General features: G+C 34.9%; 1 protein-coding gene across 10 annotated transcripts in view; it reads left to right on the forward strand.

The window, feature by feature from the left end:
• The window catches only part of TRDN (triadin), a 304,940-nt gene that overhangs the window by 179,728 nt on the left and 103,028 nt on the right, over positions 1 to 22,184 (forward strand). For all 10 annotated transcript variants that reach the window (XR_009543925.1, XM_060168337.1, XM_060168339.1 and 7 more), the window contains exons 11-12: positions 7,805 to 7,864; positions 9,142 to 9,201. Coding sequence is in view for 9 of the 10 variants with exons in the window: in XM_060168337.1 (XP_060024320.1) it covers positions 7,805 to 7,864; positions 9,142 to 9,201 (120 nt within the window). In the remaining variant the exon portion in view is untranslated. The remainder of the gene's footprint in view (positions 1 to 7,804; positions 7,865 to 9,141; positions 9,202 to 22,184) is intronic.

Genomic DNA, 22,184 nt, shown 5'->3' on the forward strand with positions numbered 1-22,184 from the left:
TCGATTTTCCATTATTGATTAAAAATAGTTTTGAGGGAAATCATTAGCTTTTTCCCATAATAAGAGAAAGAAGTTTTGTTTTCTTCCCCTATACATCTGACAATATGGCGAGGGATGTCTGTCTGATTTGACTGTCTAGTAGCAATAATTTTTTATTCTGGAGATCAAGGGATGACAACCAAGAATCAGGGAAGGGTAAGGAGCTTTTTGTTGATCAGGGCCAGCTTCCTTCTTAAGAGATCTTTCATAACTTTCATGCTGGTATTAAAAATTAGGGGTTTTTTCCCGTACATTTTGACAAAAGAGAAAGTTAAGGATGAGAAGTTTTGTGAATAAGAGTGAATGTGATTTTTAATAGCTTTCTTATTATGAAATTCTAGTTGGAACCCTCTTGTGCCAGCAAACTTTTCTCCTGAAGTATTTTATAAGAAAGAACCAGGTCCCTCCAAAGCTCTAGTTTACAAGTACCAGTTTTTCTTTATAAAACATTTATTTGCTATTTGTGTCAGCTTGACCTAAATGTTTCTATTATATAAGTTTATTAGAATTCCCAATGAAATTATTCATCCTCTCTAGAACCGATGAGAAAAGTGGCTACATCTTTAAAGCCAGATCTGTTTTATCCAAATGGAGTAAGGGGTCTTGGCAATTGTTCACATAATAAACAGTGACAGATATTTGTTTCAATTATGTGAGAATTTTGTGTAAAATTTTTTAATCTACTAGAATAGACCTTATACTAGGAAGAAGACAAAAATTGTGTTAATGGTTTGGTATAATTTATGAAAGATGAGGGAATTTATGTAGTCCATCATTTGAAATAAACCTGAATTCAATACATTAAAACAATTGCAACTAGAAAAGTTGTACTCTTTGAATGGGCATTTATTTCCTTTATGAATATTGATATCTATTGGGCATATTTTTAAGATAAAAGGCTTCAATTAAGAATCAGACTTATAAATGTGCCCAATATACCAGTTACTTTGGGTAATTGAGTCTTTCTAATTTGTTTAGTAACTCAAACCCTAAATTGTCAAAGACCTGTTATAAAAATAGCCATATCTTTGAAATGATAGTTTAGAGTAATGTATATTTTGATTTTGAATGATACCCAACTTTTTCCCTAAATATCAACAATTTAGTCACAAAAAGGAAAGGCTCAATTTTCTGATGTTTCTATTCATTCTTGACATTTTAAATGCAACAAAGTACTTTTGCAATTCATTTCCAACTACAGAGAAATGTAGAAAAAGCATATAGATAAAAATATGAAAAAAGTAATTATATGTAAATAATATGATTTTGAAAATGAACAGCTATTAGAAATGAATCTTATATTTTCCTTACCCTTGTAGAAAGACGCATTAGAAAAGTTTACAATAAAAGATCTTGAGCAAGCAATGGTTCTGCATAAAAAGTACATTTTACTAGGGTTAGAAGAGTTTTTAGAAAATCTCCAAATGGCTGCAGCACCCAAAAAAGAAAAAATCCAAGAAAAACAAAATACAAAATGCTCTCTTTGGAGCTATGCAGAGATGAGTTGTGTGGATGGAGAGCTTCTCACTTGAGCGTAAAGGTCAATAAACTTTAATTGAGCATTTGCTTTCTGAAATGTAAAAGCACTGAGAGGAAAAATAAATACCAGAAAGAAAAAGAAGAGCTGTGGCCACCTTCATTTATATAAACTTAATCCATTCAAAAGTAATGCAGTCACTTATCTAAAAAGGTTTTATCATTTTTGAAAGGTTTGGGAGAAATCTACCTTATCCACTTTAAATATGAAGTTTAATTAACATAAGAAACTTTTTTTGCAATTTGAAATGTATCAAATAATCTTTCTCTTTGCATTCCCTTTTGCATACTAAATTCAGAAACAGAAAAAAGTTGTCGTTATATCAGAGAACTTTGGCTTGAGAGAGCTGAAAGATAAGTGTCACAAAGAGAGGGTAGAAAATGGCACTTTTCTGTCTGTGCCTCAGTTTGTTTGCAATTTTTTGTTAGAATAAGTCTACCTCAAACTTATTCCATGTTGTAGAGGAAAGATCAGAGTTTGCAGTGATCCTTAGTTTTAAATCCTTGTCTGTCACTTATGTGATTTGTGAAGTTGGGCAAGTTACTCATCTTTCCTGAGCCCATTTTCTCATGGGTTGAAGGATGTGTTGACTTTTATCTCAGAACTAAGTATATACTAATGCTTGTAAGGTCATGTGCTGTATTCTGTTAATAACATTCTATTACAGTATAATTTCCTATCACCTTAAAATCAGTGTGATTAAACCAAAACTAATACATTTTTTTTCTGCCTTGCTCTGATCACATAAAATAACTATTGAGATCACTTCTCCACAATCTTTTTTGAAGCTTAAAGAACTGTATGTAGTCTGGTATCTTGAAAACGTTTGGATTTACACTGATTAGCTCTGGAGTTCTTTGGGACGTTTACTTCATGAATGGTATTGTATCACTAAGAGTTGTCAGCCTTTATCTGCAGGACAGGACTGGGCACTCAGCAGGCACCTCAGTCCCTCCAGCCAGCATTGATAGTAACACTTGCCATACTCAGTTCAGAATTCACATACCATTTTTCCCTGGAGCAGCTCTCACACTTTTTGCTCTTGGGTTTGGGCCTCTGCTGTCTCCCTTAGACTCCGACTTTAATGTCCCTAAGTCCATATTGTAATTGTAAACTTTATCCCTTCTTAGTCTCATACCTAAAATTCCTGCAAGGAATAGTTTAAAACTCTAGACCCTGGCAAAGGGTTTGACATAAGGTTAAATAAACATGTGTTGATTAAGTGAATAAATTGTTTATGTAAAAGTCTCTGGGAAGTCAGTGGAAGATGCTCTACAAGTTCTGGTTGTGAATTTTTTGTTGTTAGTAGCTGATAATGAGAAGAGCTGACTTCTAAGAATAATTCAGCATTCCCTAAAGGAAAAGTCAAGGCAAAGACTGGATTCAGGTTCTGAAAAACCAGTTTAGTTATGCCAGATAACTCAAGTGAAGTCCTTGAAGAGCTTTGCTGTTATAGCAACGTAAGCACAATGTAAACTGAGGTACTCCCACCATGTTTCTATAATGTTACATTCTTTCAAGAGTCCCAAATAAAATTTAGAGGAAATTTTTGGGAAAAAAGAGGAAAACATGAAGAAGGATATTTGTACTGAATCCTTTTACTTTCTTAGTCTTTCATCGCAGTGTGATCAAAAAATCCAGTGGGGTACTTGGCTCCAACCAGTCAGCAACAGCCAAAGTTCCTCTTAAAACGTAATTTATCACAGTATAGTTACTCTGCTTGAAACCTCTCAGCAGCCTCCTACCTTACTCACAACAAAATGGAAAATTCATATCATGAACAAGATTCTGTGTGATTGGCCCCTGCTACATCACTGGCCACCCCTCTTCTCACTCTCCTCCTGCATCCTCCGCTCCAGCCACTCTGGTCTCCATGCTCTTCTTTGAATATAGTTCGAACGCTTCTCTTTCAAGGTCTTGGCAGATACTTTTCCTCTGCAGGAGAAGTCTTCTCCTCAATAGCCAAAAACTCTTCTACTTTTTTTCAAGAATCTTTTCAAATGGTACTCATTCAGAAAGGCTTACCCCCGTTCTACCTTAAAAGAAGAAGCCACTTCTGATCTGCTCCCACATGCTCTAATCCACTAAACCAAGCTTTATTTTTTTCTGACCCTTATTATCACTTGACATTATATACACATATATATGTATTCATATATCCATGCATGCATATAAACATATTCATTTTTAAGGCTTAAAAATGGACTTTTCTCTAGCTTTAAAATTCTTTAAGCCATAGCAAAGCCAGAGAATGTACAACAGCTATTTACAGATTTAAAGCTTTTTACGTTAACTGTTCTCAGAAAAATTAGGAAATAAATACTTCATTTGGGGAATAAAGGCATAGACAGGTGAAGAGGGACTTAACTACATTCTACTCATTCCCCTGACTTTTGTGGTTGAAGACAGAAGATTCCCTTACAGTTGCATTAGGCAAAAACTACTAATTATAGCAAAACTGAAACTGGAATCCACTTCATTCCAGCACAGTGCCCCTTCATAAACATGTTAATTCCTACTTGAGTATTTTTTTCTTAAAGTTTCACAATATAAAATATTCCTGATACAGCCTCCCTCAACACAGAAAAATAAGAATTAATGTGCATTTACTCAGATTAATAAATGTCACACTTAGAAAAATTACTGAAGAGTACATGTAGGCAGATTTTGATTGTTTCTAAAATATAGTAATAGCTAGTTATTGCTATCATTATTTTTTTTGAACATCCACTTTGGTCCGGACACTTTTGCTCAGTTTCTTCACAATAAGCCGGCAAGGTAGATTTTACTATTGCATTTTTTAAAAGAGGTAAATGAAATTCAGTGTGTCACAGCACATTGCCAATGTCACAACCAGAAGGGGTTAGAGACAGAATTCAGACCAAGGTCACCCATGCTAGCACCAGTGCTTTCTCTCTTGCTCCATTCCCCTCTGTAGATAACAATGGAGAACTCTGATAATCATTGGTGTAATTGAACTTATCTGTTTATGTGAAATTTTCCATGATCATACTGTGACTGGGGTTCCAGGCCAGCTTCTGCCACTCTTTACAAACAAGGTGACAGTGACGAGGTGTGCTAGAATGAGTTGTTATGAAGGGAACCTGACTGGGACCAAGAATACATCAACCCTGGCCAGAGTGAGTTAGAAGAAAAGCATGTAAATTTTGGATAATCTGTACAGTAGAAAGGCAAAAAGGGAAGGAACAAACATAAGATGAAAATGAAGCATTTGCATTTGTTTGCTCGGTTTGCTAGGAACAGGCATCTTCAAAAGCTTTACAATTATAATTAACTATTGTGGATTCTCTGGCTTTGAGATGGCATAAAAACATTTAAAAGCAAGAGAAAAGCCCATTGTAAGGGCTTAGAAAGTAAAAAGTCATTTAATTTTTCTTTCATCTGATGTTAATTTATGCAGAAGCTAATAACATATTTGTGGCTCAGAGCTGCTCATTGTGGAGAGGATTTCTCTCTCAGCCAGCCCTTCCTGTGATCCCTGCCAGATAGAGCCGTCATTTCCGGGCTTATGACACTTTTCTCAGAGAAAGGCAGTATGCTGATAAGTTCACACTCTATAGACACACTTAATTGTGAACCCTCTGAAAATCAATGATATAAAATGTCCTAACTCTTCTCTAGCTGTTACTAACAAAACAGCAAACAAATTGAAGGAGAGGATGAGGAGGAAATTGGATATGTGGGTGCACAGTCAAGTGGAAAGGGAGGAGTATTGTTGACTGTTGAAGGAGAAAAAAGTCAAGGGAAGGAGAGTTTTCATATAAGAAACATGGGTTACTTTTATATCCAAGTAGGATATAATTAAATTGTTGTGCCTTATATAAATGAAAAGCTTAATTTCACTGCTGCCAAATCACCTAAAGAATAGACAGTCGTGCTTGAAGAAATGCATGAATCTTCAGAAGTTGATGTTTTAAAATGAATTAACCACGAATAAAGAAAGTCCCATAATGACGGCTTAAAAGTCTAATTCATAAAAATGTTATTAAAGTACATTATTTATACCTGCTTTTTGTGGATTTCTGTTCTTATTCATGACTCCTTCAGTGTATGGCCATAATCACAGGCAGAGTGTATAATGGAAGCATTAATCAGTCTGAACTAAGGCAAGAATACTGTATCACCACAATAAAGTCCCAGCTATATTAATATAAAGGGTAGAATTTATTACACAAGACAATTCTCTTTTAAAAAAATGAAAAGAATGTCTTCCATCTTCTGGCCTCAAATACCTGCTTTCCTTCTGAAGTTTAATATAAGATTAACTAATTGGCACGAACTTTTAAATGAAATATTTATTCATCTACATTATGAAACTTAGAGACTCGGATACTAAGTTGGATACTAAGTTGTGATCTTATCGTGGCTATGGCATTGATTTTTAATATAGGCTAAGAAATATTTACAATTAATCTGTATTTTAATTAACTCCTTTCCTAGCACATGACATCAAATGGTGATGTTTAGCAAATGCCAATTCAACTGTCTGGCATATGCATTTATTTAGATAAGATGGAAAAGTCCTTGCTACATAAAATTTCTCCTACAGAAGCTGAAAGTAATGATACTTAAATCAAAAGTATCTTTATTCAGAATTTTAAAGACGTTTTCCATATTTAATATGTATAAAATGTATATACATATTAAATATGTATATGTATGTATATATATGTATGTATATATGTATATATATGTATGTATACATATATACATATATATATGTATATATGTATGTATATGTATGTATGTATATATATGTATGTATATGTAAATATGTATATGAAAATATGTATATTTTCCTTTAGGAAAAGGCAAAGTAGAATTCCATTTGTTTATTTGTAACTCTAGAACTATCAAAATCTAACTTCTTGACTTTCTATTTCTGACTGGATGAGCTGTAAAGGTACACAGAGTGTGAAAGGTAAAGGACAGAGTGTGAATATATTTCTCCCTACAACACTAACTTATCTCTAGGAGTCATGAAAAGAGGTTCTTTGTAAATTATACTTCTGACACTGCAATAAAGTGTTGGCTTTGATCTCATAGGTAAAAAATCTCTATACCTAAGGGAATGAATTAATTCCTATATTTAATAAGATGCCATCGTTAGTAGGCAACTTAAGCATTGATACTAGAAGTACACATTGAATTTCTTCAGCATAGTAACAATCTCATAATAGTTCTGGGTAATGAACATCTTTGAATGCCTGGCATTTTATACTTGAGTTGGAGAGACAAATGGCAAAGAGAAAAGTATTTCATATATAAGGTAAATCGCATTACTAACTGAAGATAAAAATCAGTCAGTTTCCAACATTAACTGTGCTTGTAGCTGCCTCAAACCTAACAGTACTGAATATTCCATTTCAACAACTGTGTACTTCTACATGACTTTGTTATTTAAAATGAGAACACTTACCAGAAAAATGTCCGGAGATGTCTAGTTGTTACATGGCTATTGCTGGGCAGCATTTGAAGTTCCCTCTGCCCCTCAGACCAAGGTTTTCTTAGATCTCTGAAACAGAAATCTTCCATAAAGAAGTCTAGAGGTACCACAAACTGTCAAACTGTTCTATGTGTCATCCAGACTTAACAGCAACCTCTGGGTGCAAACATAGTCTGAGCACGCTGGTTGATATGGCCACTCAGAAAGGGCAGTGGAAGTTATGTCCCCAATATGGTGCCAGATAAATGTCACCAGAATCCAAATGTCTGTCGACAAGAGGCAGATCTGAAAAACAGTTAAATCAAAATAGGTATTGTTAATGGCCTAATGTATTATTTCTAATGAAACTGAACATATGAAAAGAAAACAAAAAATAATTCTTTTAGCTTACCTGCAGCATTGTTTCTCAGAAATTATATTTTAATTTTCAACATTAATATCTTACTTTAGACAAACGTTTGGTTCAGAAAGCTCGAACTATCTTGTTCATTTTTTGTAAACAGTATTAGCAGCCCACAATTTTATGCACTTACTGTGAGCCAGGCACTGTGCAGAATACTTTGAAAACGTATCTAACTTTGAAGGAAGTACTGTTACTTTACAAATGAAGAAAATAAGGCTTAGTGAGATTAAATCACTTGCTCAAAGTCACAAAACTGTCTGGAGGCAGAATTGACTTTAATGGTAATCCTTCATTCAAAACTTCATTTTCCTTTTGTACTAAATTTTCCTAAAGGAAATATTTTAAATTTCTTCTCCAGAAAAAGAAGAAGAAAAGAAGAAAGCTGAGAATAAAGTGACTTCTGAAACAAAAAAGAAAGGTAAGGAATTTAAAAGCTAACACATAAATTAATTAGTATCCATTTGTGATATTACTGGTAAAGCTACTGTTTTCTAGGAAAGAAATCCCCTTAACAATTTTACTGTCATTGTTACTAACAAACAAATTTATATTTATATATTTATAAATATATTATATTTATATATTTAATTTGTTTGTTAGTATTCCAAAAAAGTAGAGATTGATAAATTTTTTTTTTTTTTTTTTTTTTTAATTTTTTTTATTTTTTTACATCTTTATTGGGGTATAATTGCTTTACAATGGTGTGTTAGTTTCTGTTTTATAACAAAGTGAATCAGTCATACATAAACATATGTTCCCATATGTCTTCCCTGTTGCGTCTCCCTCCCTCCCACCCTCCCCATCCCACCCCTGAGATTGATAAATTTTTAAAAGAAGATTCAAGTCTAAACACTTTAAAAATTTGTTACTGATTATTTTTTTTCTTTCTTAGGAGTGGTGCTCAATTCTACTTCATTACTTTACTTGATTACATATATGAATATGAAGTTTACTATCCAATTAATTTAGTTTAATAAAATTGTCTATCAAAAGAGCAAATTATTGGGCTTCCCTGGTGGCACAGTGGTTGAGAGTCCGCCTGCTGATGCAGGGGACACGGATTCGTGCCCCGGTCTGGGAAGATCCCACATGCCGCGGAGCGGCTGGGCGCGTGAGCCATGGCTGCTGAGCCTGCGCGTCCGGAGCCTGTGCTCCGCAACGGGAGAGGCCACAACAGTGAGAGCCCCGCGTACCACAAAAATAAATAAATAAATAAATAAATAAATTATTGAATGTATGGGAAAGAAAGTAGTTAGTTGGTTTGCTATGTTTTGTTCTTTTTTGAATGGTTATTTTCAAATAGCACATCTGAAGTCCCAAATGAGCCCAAGAGATTTCTCAGCTTCTGACATGCTTGCAGTGGCCTGATAGCCCAGGGAACATTCAATATATTCCTTTTAATGTCCTTTAGAAAAACTATTGAATTGTATCATAATTAACAATGCCATCTAATGTTCATACTGTCATGAAATTTTTTTTTTTACCTTAGCAAAAATTTGCTCCTTCCCTGAAGGGATAGCACACCAAAACCAATGTTCTGTTACAAAGGTGCTAGTTCACTCATATTTGACATGACTATGACTCTAATGTAGAATCACTCTATACAAGGTGAATTGGATGTTAATGGCAGTAAAATGTGCCCTGAAATATATGATAATTAAACAGATGTTTATAATTTTCTCATTTTACTACCAGAAAAAGAAGATGTCAAAATGAAAACTGAGAAGGAAACTGCCATGGATGTAAAGAAAAAAGGTATTGTACTTCCTTTGCTTCCTTAGTCAGATTATGTTCAGGATGTTTGTTAATAAAGGAATCTTGGGGCAATGTAAACAAATTGAATATAGGTACTTAAGTCTGTCCATGTCCAGGCTGTCAAAGCAAAACTTGCACTAGACAAAGTTAAACACGCAAAGCAGACTTTATTCAAGGCTATTGCAATAGGGGAGAGAGACCAGAACTCATTCTGAACTCAATTTCACTGAAACAAAAAGCAGAAGAGTTTTTAAGATCTGGAAAGGGGTGGGAGGATTGTAGGCCATCTGTGTTTGCTGACTGGCCCTACTCAAAAGAAGAGAAAACTTTCTCTTATTTTCATGTCAAGAGTGTAGTTTTACAACTTGGAGCAAGGCACCCAAGGGAGTTAGGTTCCTACCCTCCCACAGAAACTGGGAGATAGAAGTACTCTCTTTCTTGATGATTACATTTCAAAGGGGCGGCTCCCAGGCCTCTGAGAAAGGCACACATGGGTTGTAAAACTGGCAGGAGGCTTTTAAGAAAATTTATATCTTGAAAGATCAGAGAGAGAATTTACAAGTACAAGTTTTCTAAAGTAAATGCTCTAAGAAAAGGGAGATCAGGAGCCAAAGGACAAGAAGATGCCTGTCTAAGTTTGGTGAAGGTGAAGAGAACTTTAAGGCCATCTTTTTCAAGACATAATGAAATTGAGTTATACATGGTATAACTTCACTTTGCAAAGATAAGAAGCAAAGAATGCAAAGATAATAATGCATTCCATTAAGAAACAGCTTAGATTTTTGCCTTAAATTTAGTTCTGCTTTTACTCTTGTTCAAGCATGAATATCTGCTTTTATTCAAGTTAAGCTTAAATCTAGGTGAAAAGATATGTAGTTGTCTCAAGTATTATGGTTTGGTGATAAGTATTTTCACCCCAAATATTTCCTCCATTAGTGTCAGTGATGCTTGAAATTCCACCATTAGAGATATTCCATTCCTTTGAGTTATGAAAGAATTGTCCTCTATTAAAATGCAAATCTCTTAGGGCGTGTGTGCATGGGGTAACAAATGAATTCCTCTCAGCTATTAACACTTAAAGTGAATGAGACTTCTAGATCTTCCCTGTGTGATAATAAGCTGAAAACATTGTCATAGAAACTGAGTCAATAGGTAAGCTTAAATGAAGGTGAAGTTGAAGAGAGCTTCAAGGTAGGACGTGGTGTGGAGAGAGCAGACTGGGCTGGATGCCATTAGTGAAAACTTCCCTTCCTAGGAAGTAATAGGATACGTTGGGAAAAAAATGTGGTGAAGGACGCTGAATAAGAAGGTCATAAGATGGCAAACTAGACATTGATTACTCTTAGTAAGCAGCAAATAGGAATTACAGGAAATCCCTACATCATGCTATTAGTGGGGTAAAAATATTGTAAACTACTGAGAGTTACATGATTGCATGGCTCATAAAATATCCAGGAAGAGACAGCCATGTGTTCTCTTGAGTTTGGGACTTGATTACTGATTACTTTGCATTGGAATTATTATTAATTTTATTATTGAACATTCATTTATTTTGTTTATTTAAAACATTCTTTATTCTCCTGGTGAAATATGTATCTTATCATAAGAAAGTGAAAACACAATTCTGACCACGTGATCATGCTGAGAAACTGGTTGCTTGGGTCATTGTATCTGTGACAGCTATATGATTGAGTGCTAAAGAGAAACAAGTTTTTCCTGGGCCATCAGTTTTACTAAAGTATTTGCAGAGGAAAGTTTTGAATTGTAATTGTCAAAGTATTTATCATAGGTGTGAAAATGCAAAATCATGAAAAATGCTTTTGGCAAAACACAATGGTGTGTGTGTGGTGGTTGTTTTGATTTGAATTTTGTTTTTGAGGGGAAGGGCACAACACTTTTCTGTTCAGAGAATGATGGGAAAATCTGATACTTCTCTGCTACTGGGAGACCTGTGATATTAGCCCAGCAGTCATGTCAGAGTGAGATTGTGTACCACTGGCAAGAGGAATGATTATGCCAATATCCCTTCCTGCAAGGCCAGTGCTTAGCCATTGAAGCAGAGACTGAACTGGGTGATTGCACAGCACATCAGGGGAGGGCTGCTCAGCAAGTGTTGAAAAACAAGCTTGTCCTTCTTGGAATCAGTTTTCAGTTTGTTTATATGTCATTTTTACTTTTAAATACACAAAACCATTGGCTCTTACAAATCAGTTCAAATTCCTGATTAAAATATGCATAAATTATTAGTTTGCAAGCTCTTAATTTCCAAATACTCAAAATTGTGTGTGTGTGTGTGTGTGTGTGAGAGAGAGAGAGACAGAGAGATTCAATTAGTGTTGATTTCTAACTCATGTTTCTTTATAGAGTTTAATAATTCTCCAACTATATTTTCATGTGAGAGCAATATGCTTTAGAAATAGCCAGTTTGAAACTTATTATGAAAGTAGTAAAAATTTCTAGAGGTTACGCGAGAAAATTGAGAATTACCTGAAATCTTGAAGAGCCGTGATACATATGTTATTTCTTCCTAAAGTAGTCAGAGGAATATGGCAGAACATCTGATATCATTACTGTAGTCCCAAATAGTAGCAAATTTACAAGATGTAAAATATGCCTAGATGCTTATTTAATATATGGGTTTTATCATGGCATTTTATTACATTTATAATAACTCATATTATTTATGATTATAGAACATATAATGTATTTATATGTTATATTATTATTTTACTATATTTATATTTTATTATTATATAAGTGCAAATGAATCTAAGGCTTAAGTTCTAAGGTTTGATAAAAGAGCCTCTGCTGCATGAAACTTGTAAATCACACTTTGGTAGTGATCTGTTAGGGAAAATGTGGGTGGGGTTTTATAGGATATAAAATCGCCAGTCCATGAATTGCAATTGGGTAAGTGGTACACTGAGATTCATTATAATAATTTCTTGTTTGTATGTATTTGAAATTGTCCATGGTGAAAAAAAAGCCCAAATATGTCGTTTAAAAACATTGAGAGAAATGAAAAAAAAAAATCACCAAGATATTTTTACAATGTTATGAGGTATGTTTTACCCTGAAGAAATGCTATGAGAAAAAAAACAAACAAGAAAGGAAATAAAAACTTTTAAAAAACATGTTCCTATGTTTGTATCAGACTTCCGTGCTAGATATACAAACCACTCTAGATGATATAAGCAGAGAGACTTCTGTACAGGGAACTGGATGCACACACAGTTGTTGAAAGGACTAGAAGGATTGATGTCAGGAGACTACACTGGATTATTGAGCACCCAGGACTTTCCATTGGCCAGGAAGCTGCTTTGTTCTTTAAAGCTGCCTCCACACCTGCCTCTTTACACCCACAGACTAGATACTGAAAATGTTGAGGCCAGCCTCAGCCACTTACTCCCATCAAAGCGACCTTGTTTGCTAAAGCATTCCTGCTTTTCAGTCTCCTATAGGTGCATCTAAATGATGAAATTAAACATGCTGGGAGTCTAGAAGACAGGTTTTTGGCATTGCAATTTTTCCAACTGGAGGGAGGGTAGAATGGAAGTAGAAAGAGGCTATCCAAGGTATCTATAATAAAGACACTTTCAGAAACGTTTTAGAAGATAAAATTCATATCCGAAATGGTTTTGAAGACCTGAATTGTACAATGACTAAACCTATCTTTGAGTTCCCCGAAAAGTTGAAAAAGATGGCTCAATCAAGCAACATGATACAATTTGGCAATTTAAAGTGCTCAAAAGACACACAAATGTAGTTTATGTTGTTCTTTACCTAAACTGTAGCAGCATGATTTTTCCCCCAAGAATTAGCTAAATAAAAGTATAGATGATAAGAAGGATCCTGAAAAACCAGACTAGCTTTTCTGAAATAAGCTGCTAGAAAAGGACTAATTCACTCATTCATTTATTCTTGCATGCTTTCCTACGGGAAATAGTCACTAAATGCCTATTATATTGTGCTAGGGGGTGAGTACACTTAAAGGTCGATAAACCAACATAAGCCCTACTCTAACGAGACCTGCAGTTTGATACGGGAGGCACACAGTGACTAAGAAGACATAATGTCGACAACTCGGGGTAAGGGACACGGAGGAAACAAATTTGGGGCAACGACAATGGAAACAATAGGTGGGGACAGCGAGCTGTTTAGATAGAAAGCTTGTTACAGCAGGCTCTCTCAGAGACATTTAAATTGGAATTGGATATATTGGAAGGATCCAGCCATTGGTGGGGACATCTTTGTGTGATGTGTGAATATGGTATGTGCATGTGTATGTGGTATGTGTATATGTGTGATTTGTATGAGAAGACATACAAGGGGTCAGGATATGCAGGGACATGTGCAGGTGTTTGAATTTATTAAAATTGTAATGGGAAACTCTTGAAGGGTATCAGCAGTGGAGAAAATATTTTGATTTGTGTTTAATACAAGTATGTTCTCATTTAGATAATAGGTTAGAGGGAGAAAAGAGAATAGGTGCACCAATGAAAAGGTGGTGTCATTTATTGAAATAGGGAAGCCTATACGGGAACAGCTGTGATGGAAAAAATTCAGAGCTTCCTTTTGAGTGTGTTGTTTCAGGTGTATGTGATGCATCGTCCAAACTTTGTATCAGGAACTATTTTAGGTGCTTTACACATACTAACTCATTCAATCTTTATGATAAATCAGGAAATAAGCTATTGTAACCCTCATTATAAAATTGAGAGGTAGTAAATGTCAGGGACAGGACATTAATCCACAGCCACATACTCTGAACAGTCAATTAGAGATATGGGTCTGGAACTTAGAGGAGATTCTGAAGTGAATCCATAGAGAGAGTTATCCATATAGATCACAGTTATTGTTCTGGGAGTAGATGAGATCACCCAGAGAGATTGTGTCAGAAGAAGAAGAGAATAGAATACAGAATCAAGACCTGGGGAATTCCAACATCTAGACATTAGATAATGGAAAATCAAGTAAGAGGGGCTGAAAGGAATTGCTAGAGAGGTTAAAGGAAAAGCAAAGGAGTTTGGTAATAGAGACATTTCAGAAATGTATGTTTCAAGAAGCAAGAAGTTATCAACTTGGTGAATATTACTTAGAAGTTGTAATGTGAGGGCAGAAAAGACAAGCACAGAGAAGAGATAAAGCCAGATTGGAATGGAAATCCAAAAATGAGAAGAAAGTAGTGAATTTCTTTCTTTTTTGGTGTGTGTGTGGCTGTATAAGGAATAAAGAGTCTTTTTTGTTTAGTTTTGCTTTGGAAGGTGAATTTATGATAAACATAAACAGAATGTGAGAGATTGATGCTTAAAGGGATGAAGTATAAGTGGAAATGTAAGAGATAATTTAGAATTCATTGTTTGATGAGCTCATGGGGGAAAAAAATAATCTGCATTTTTCTGAGATAACAGCACAGACACTCCAACAGTAAAAAGTTGGTGTTTTCCAGTTATGAATAGGAATTCGTCTAGATCATCTTAGAAAGATATACAATATAAGATTAAGAGGCTGTTGTGATAAAACTAAAACTCCAATACTAAATACATTCTGAATTGAAAGGCTCAGTTTTAGAAAAAGATATATCTAAGTGTTGTTGATGTTCACTTAATGGCAAAAGGTAAGTTTGTGAATGTATTGTAGCAATGTGTTTAAAGAATCATTCATTCAGTTAAAATACCCCATGAGAACTTTACATTAAAATATCTTTGTGGCGATAAGTTAACCAGATCAGATTAATCCAAGTATAAAGCTCATGAAGCTTGTGCTGTTTGAATGACACAATCATATCTATTACCATAGAATATTTTCAGTTACTGTATGGGGCAGATACTGTTAAATCCTGAACAAACTGAAACCTTTAGCTACTTGATTCTTCTATATAGGATCTTCTTTTGTCATTGAGAAATTGCAAAAAAATCCTTTATAGAGGCTTATAGCTTTGAACATATCATTAAATTCTATGCCTACCAGACATAGACTATCATCTGTTTTACTTTATAAAACTTTTGTAATAAGTTGTTCTAGCTACTAGAGCTCAAAGTAATTTACATGGCAGATTACAGACCATGAAAATACATTGATTTGTATTTAAAAGTAACTTTTTGAAATATTTATATGTACAGATATAATTGGCAAGATAATATATAGTATCTTTCATATGTGTTCATGGTTAAGTTTCAGTTTAAAAGAGTAAAATTCTGTTTTCCAAACTTGTATTTTGAGAAGATTATAGCTTTTTATTCTCATTCCATCTTTTTCTATTTGAAAAGCACTTGATTGTAGAAAGTTATCTTGTATTTGAATTTTGTACATAAGCATTTGGGCAAGATTTGACAAATGCATCAGCTTGTCATTATTTCTTAGACACTTTGAAATCTAGAATAATTTTGGGGGGGATTCTACATATTCTGTGGTAATCTCCCAGTTAATATCAATTATAATATACAGGTACTTCACACACTTTTTACTGATATTGGGCAATTATATTAATGTATATTCTAGATGAAATTATTTAAAAAATTGTTCAACAGGTAAATAGTCGGGAATTTGGCACAAATAGGACCTAATCTACTTAGTAATTCCAAGCCTTGATTTCGGGGCGCTCCAAAATTACAGGGCAACGGTAGATTACTTTCAAGTTAGCTTTTAGTTCCCAGATAGACTAGACTGCAAGTCAGAGTTCAGATGATGGCAGCTTGACTATATTAAAAACATTTACAATGCTTGAATTTCTTTGAAGGCAAGAGAATCCATTTTCAAGTGTTTTTTAGTCATAGAAATCATGTAAGACAGTAGTTGCTTATTCTTTTGAGGGTAAGTGATTTTGTAATGAAACAATACAGCAAAGTCGGCTGACTTGTTACTTACTATCATCCTTGATTACCTCTTATATCACATCTGGATTAGCCGGATAGAAGCTAAAATGCTTCAGAGATAGTAAAAGGGATTTAATGTCATAATGTGCTGTGGGATCTCTGAGATAATCCCCCATGTTCTAGCTTTGGGTTTGAACAATGAAAAAGTGTGTTTGGGCTCAATGCAGAAAGGACATAAAGGCATTTTGGTTTAAAAAAGAATTTTTAAATACATTTTAAAATTCAGAAAGGGAAAATGTTCATATTAAAAATTATTCAGGCCTGGAAAAAGTAAACTAGTATACAAAGTGACTGTTTTAATAGTCTTTTTGATGCTTATTATGGAGAATCCAGACTGCCCTCTCACTGAAGACAGAAACAAAATCAGCCCTCATACTTGAGTATGAGGGAGTTGTGTTATGATTTGTGAAGTATTTTCAACAAGGAGGATTGAAATACATATGAGGAAGAATGAGTAAATAGACTATGACTATTTCTTCCCTGTATGCATCCATAATGATATTTAAGTATTTCCTGTACCCGTATTAGATAAATTATTTTAATTGCAGTTTCTATTCAGAATGAAGTATTTTCTGAAAAAAAAAAGAAACAAAATAATTTAACGTTAAAGCAAAGTGGTCTTTTGCAAACACCATAAATTAAATTTTAATGAGAAGATTACACAGAGTGGTACAGGAAGTGAGATATTAGAAACAAGTTTTTCTTTTTTTAAAATTTTAATAGATGGGAGGATTTTGACCAATTTGTTGGGGAATTACATAGCCTGAGTTTCCCTTGTGGCCTGAGATATACATTTAAGCATATAGAAGCAAAATATCCAGTAATTTTTTTGTATTCTGTATCCTAAAAGCCTACAAGATTTTTCTTTCAGTAAAAGTAAAGCTTAAAAAATTTCCAAATAATATCCCCTTCAATTCCAGCCTCTCCTGGGATTCCAAAAGCGTATTTTAAAAATAATTTAGCAAATCGTGCCAATATGAATTCTTTTTATCAAGATATTTTAAAGTCATAGTAATAACAGTTAAATTTATCCACTGTGTTCTCATTTAATACTTACAACAACTCTTGAGGTAGGTATTATAATGCCCATTTTATAGAAAGGGAAACTCAGGATTGGAGCAGTTAAGTATCTTGGCCATGCTTACCAGTTAGTGATGGAGCAAAGTCAGTAAGAAGTTCACCAAATAAAGCTTGCTGTCTTTAGCAACCTGCAAACGTTTTTTTTTTCCAACTCTAGGAAACGCCGATTGTAGATTGCCTTAGTGTCTTTTTCTTTTCTTTTCTTTTTTCTTCTTTTTTTTTCCTAATTCCTTTGAGATCATATTGCAGACAGGGATAAGAAAGGAGGAAATAAAGAACATATACTATAAGTCTGATTCTCTTTTTTTCTTGTAGAAATTATGCTTTCCTTCTTTCACTCAACAAATATTTAATAAGTGCATAACATTTGCAAGTAAATCTGCTAAATATTGGAGATAGGTCAGTATAAAAGACATGGCACTTGCTCTCAAAGACCTTAGAAAAGAGGCAAATAGACATTTATAATATACCATGTCCACTATCACAATAGAGCATGTACAAGGGCTCACACTAAGATCACGGCATGAGTCTAGAAATTGTGTCTCTTTTGGTAGATTGGTATCTGTTAGAAATTTAGAACACGGATGCTACAGACTTATGTAATAAGGTATTTGACCTAGATACATTTAACATAGTTTTAAACAGGCTGGAAACTGGAACTCATAAAATTTTAACAGTGCTTTATCACTGAAGATATTTGCTTTCACAAATGGCAGACCATCTAAAATAAGGAATTTGTTGGTTTATCCAAATACAGTTCTAGAGTAAAGTGTCTTCGAGTTCATTTGACCCAGGGGTCAAATGATATCATTAGGATGAGATTTATCTCTCCTCACTTTTAGACTCTGTTTCCTTGATATTGGCCCATGTGACTGCAAATTGGCCATATCAGATACTGCCTGCCCTACATCCTCTCTTATTCATGTCCTATGAGAAAAAGAATAGATTGGCTTCCTGAGAGCTCAAACAGAAAACCTGAATTGAGTCATATTGGTCCTTGTGGACCGGTTCCTGAGCTAATGTTTGTGGTGAGAGTAAAGGAATAATCTGATTGTCTTAGCTTAGGCCATAGGTCCTATCTTTTAAGCAGAACAATTAAATAAACTTTGTCCAACATATTTGGACTGAAATTGGAAGGGTGAAGTTGATTCCCTCAAAGTTAAATTAGTATAATAAAACCACAATAAAATGGAGTTGTTACTACATGGGAAAAAACCCCAACAACGTAAGAGTTCTTTTCAAGCAGTCATTTTTTAAAAATTTATTTACAGAATAGTATAAGGGACAACTTTTTTAGCTACCATCCATGGTGAAACTACTTAAGTATTTTAGAAAAGCAACTCAACACAGGATAATGTAATATAATGTAGGCCCCCCAAAAGCAAATGAAATTGCAGATTTCATTAATCAAAATATTATGGTCCTGGGGCTTCCCTGGTGGCGCAGTGGTTGGGAGTCCGCCTGCTGATGCAGGGGATGCGGGTTCGTGCCCCGGTCCGGGAGGATCCCACATGCCGCGGAGCGGCTGGGCCCGTGAGCCATGGCTGCTGAGCCTGCGCGTCTGGAGCCTGTGCTCCGCAACGGGAGAGGCCACAACAGTGAGAGGCCCGCGTACTGCAAAAAAAAAAATTACGGACTAGAGTGAAGAGTGAAATCTTTTCCACTATACCTTGTAGTTTTAGACTCTCACTTGGATGAGAGTCTTTAATTTAAGCAAAGATTTTTTAAAATAAACCAGATTATATTCAGAAGGGAGTACTTTGGATATGTAGATATGTAATATGGAAATGAGAAACCAGGCTGGGCATCAACATGTTTATAACTTTGATGTGCCCTCTTATTTAGGTGTACTTACTCTTTATTATCCCTGAGGGTTGGGACTCAATAGTTGAAATTAAAAGACACTATGGAATGGTCAAGATTATATAGGGAATCTTTTCAGTCAGTGAAGTCTACTATTCCAAGTGTTCAAGCAGAAGAGTGGGTATCTCTCTGAGATTTAATCCTGTAAGAAGAATAATTATATTAAATTTAAGGAGACTTATAAGACTATATTTTTCCAAAATTAAATATCAGGCTAAATGAAACTGATGTCTGGATTAACTTTTGAAATGAAGTCTTTTTATTATTGTGATTTTAATTTGGCCATTTGTCAAACTCCTAGCTGATTAAAAAAAAAAAAAAAGACTTGTCAAGAGTTGATTCCAGAGTAAATGTTCACTGTCTTTAATTGTATGTAACCTAAATTCACACTCTTTCTACTGTCTATCTACTGTAGCATAAAACATTATTCTGAATCTAATCAGAGCATGTTTTATTAATGTCTGAATAAACCCAGGACACTATGAGAAAAGGAAATAAAATATAGAACATATATTGAAAAATGATTAATTGCCCTCAGGGTAAAGAAATACCTTGAAACATCTCAGAAGGAAAACTCCAATGACAATGAGCTTAAAGTAGAAGAGACAGTACAACAATTACTTATGATGCAAAAGTCAGGGAAAAAAGCTTTCAGACAGCAAAAGTTTTCAGGCTGGAAAATAAGAATTGTGATTATGTTTTAGGAAGTTTGTCTGTTACTTATGAAGGAGGCATGGAGGAGCATATATAATACTTCTGTAATCAAAAGAAGCTTTTTTTTGTTCTAGAAATTATTTCAGTTTCAGGAAAAAAGTGGAGCAATTATCTTAGTCAATTATAGTCCTGTTAGCGCTATTAATCTTAAAACATAAAGTCAAAAAGATGAACGAATGAAAAAACTAATGCTAAAATACATCAGAAGCAGAGGCAGATAAAAATAATTGTCCTGAAAGATACTGTGGTGATGTAGAGGTGGGCAGATACTCAAGTTATACAAATCAAAGGACACATTAAAAAAAACATGGCATTGAACATGTGAAATAAGTTTATCAAAGAATAGATGAAATAGGCCCTCTTCTCCCTAAAAATAAGTATATTCACTAAATTTACATTTACATTTATATTACTAGGAATTTATATTACTTGTTATTACTGCTCTACTATTCCTCATATGCAGTGCCTTGGTGGACATTTTTCAAGTAAATAGAGTCTTCTGAAATGGCGCTGCCAAGTGATTCTATTACTTTTTAGGAATAGAAACCTAAGAGTTCACTCTCTCCTTTCTGAGGCTACTATTTCCCTGTTCCCCTTTTTACAATTGTTCTTCACCTTTTCACCCTTCTCCATCAGCTGAATACCTTGCTTCCTCGTTCCCTTAGAAAATAAAAATTAGAAGACAGATCTCATGAGCTCTGACCATGGAATCCACTGACATTCTTCATTCATCTCCTTATGGCCTCTGCCTTCTTGGCTGAATACAATACAGTACAATACAATACAATACAATACATTAAAATGTTCATACTTACAGGAACAATTTTTTCACTTGTGCGCAATATGCTATTTCCGTCTGCTAACTCAGGGATGTGTCTCCAGCAATTCTTTCCTCTGCAAATTTATTTTGACTTCTTCTACTGGTCATTCCCAGTAGCCTACGACATGCTATAACATCTCTCTTTTTTTTTTTTTTTTTTTTTTTTGCGGTAGGCGGGCCTCTCACTGTTGTGGCCTCTCCTGTTGTGGAGCACAGGCTCCGGACGCGCAGGCCCAGCGGCCATGGCTCACGGGCCCAGCCGCTCTGCGGCATGTGGGATCTTCCCAGACCGGGGCACGAACCCGTGTCCCCTGCATTGGCAGGCGGACTCTCAACCACTGCGCCACCAGGGAAGCCCTATAACATCTCTTATATATTAAAACACGCATCCTGTTGATGGCAGTTTGTCTCAGATTATTGTCCCATTTCTCAAATCCCCTTTAGAGCTAAACTCTTTATGGGTTTTCTACACTCTTCTTCCAGTCTTTCATGTACTCACTGTATTTAGGCTTTTGAACCCACACAATTCTTGTCAAGGGTGCTACTGACCTGCACAATACCATATCCAAATGTGAATTCTCAGTACTCAAGAGCTTTTGACAGTTGATCCCTCTTTCTTTACTCAGCCTCTTGGACAATACTTTCTCCTTTTAACATTCTGGTCACTCTTTCTTGGTCTTCTTTGCTTGTTTCCTCCCTTTCTTTCTGGCATCTAAAAATGGAAGCAACCCAGGGCTCAATCCTATGTCTCTTTCTCTGTATTCACTTCCTATGTAACCTCATACAGTCCCATGGTTTTGATACCATCTTTAAGATAATGAGTCTCCAATGTATGTCTCCAGTTCTGATATCTCCCTAAACTCTACACTCATCTATCCACTTTCATATTCCACATCCCCATTTAAATATCTATTAGACATCCCCAAATTAATATGGTTTATAAAAAACAAACTCAAATTTTCATATACACATACCCTAGAATGTGTTCCCTACACTCAGCTATCTTCCTCTTATCCATAAGTGACCATATCATTCTTTTTTCTGCTTAGGCACAAATGTCTCTAATCACTAGTGACTCCTTTATTTCTCTTCCTCACCCTACTATTAAATCCTGTCACCTTCACCTTTGACATAGAGGACCTTTTCTCACTATCTTTAAGAACTACGCTCATTCAGTTACCATCATCTCTTATTTCTGTAGGCAAGGTCATACTGTAACAACAATAACAACAACAACAGAAAACCTAAAATTTTCAGCAACTTTGACAAACTTTATTTCTTGTTCATACTACATGGTCAAAAGGGGCTGAACACGTTATAGCTGTGGAGGCACGCAGGCCAATGGAGATCCTACCTCCCTCTGCTTCAAGCTTTATTGAGGCTTCCATCTCACTCAGAGTAAAATCTAAAGTCTCCACAGTGCTGTAAAAGGCTTCATGAACTGATGGCTGCTGATAACTCCAGGGCAGCCCTTTTGTGCAGCAAGATCATTAACTTGAGGTTCTAACCACATGTTCTTGCCATTTCTAATCATTTGCTTTTTGAATAAATTTCTTTCATTTCCAACAGTTTCAGCATTTTGGTTTTATAAGTATGTGCAAATTTTAATTTGTGGTTTCAATTGAATTTTA

The sequence above is a fragment of the Lagenorhynchus albirostris genome, chromosome 12, assembly GCF_949774975.1.
Source record: "Lagenorhynchus albirostris chromosome 12, mLagAlb1.1, whole genome shotgun sequence".
In the NCBI taxonomy this organism is placed as follows: domain Eukaryota; kingdom Metazoa; phylum Chordata; class Mammalia; order Artiodactyla; family Delphinidae; genus Lagenorhynchus; species Lagenorhynchus albirostris.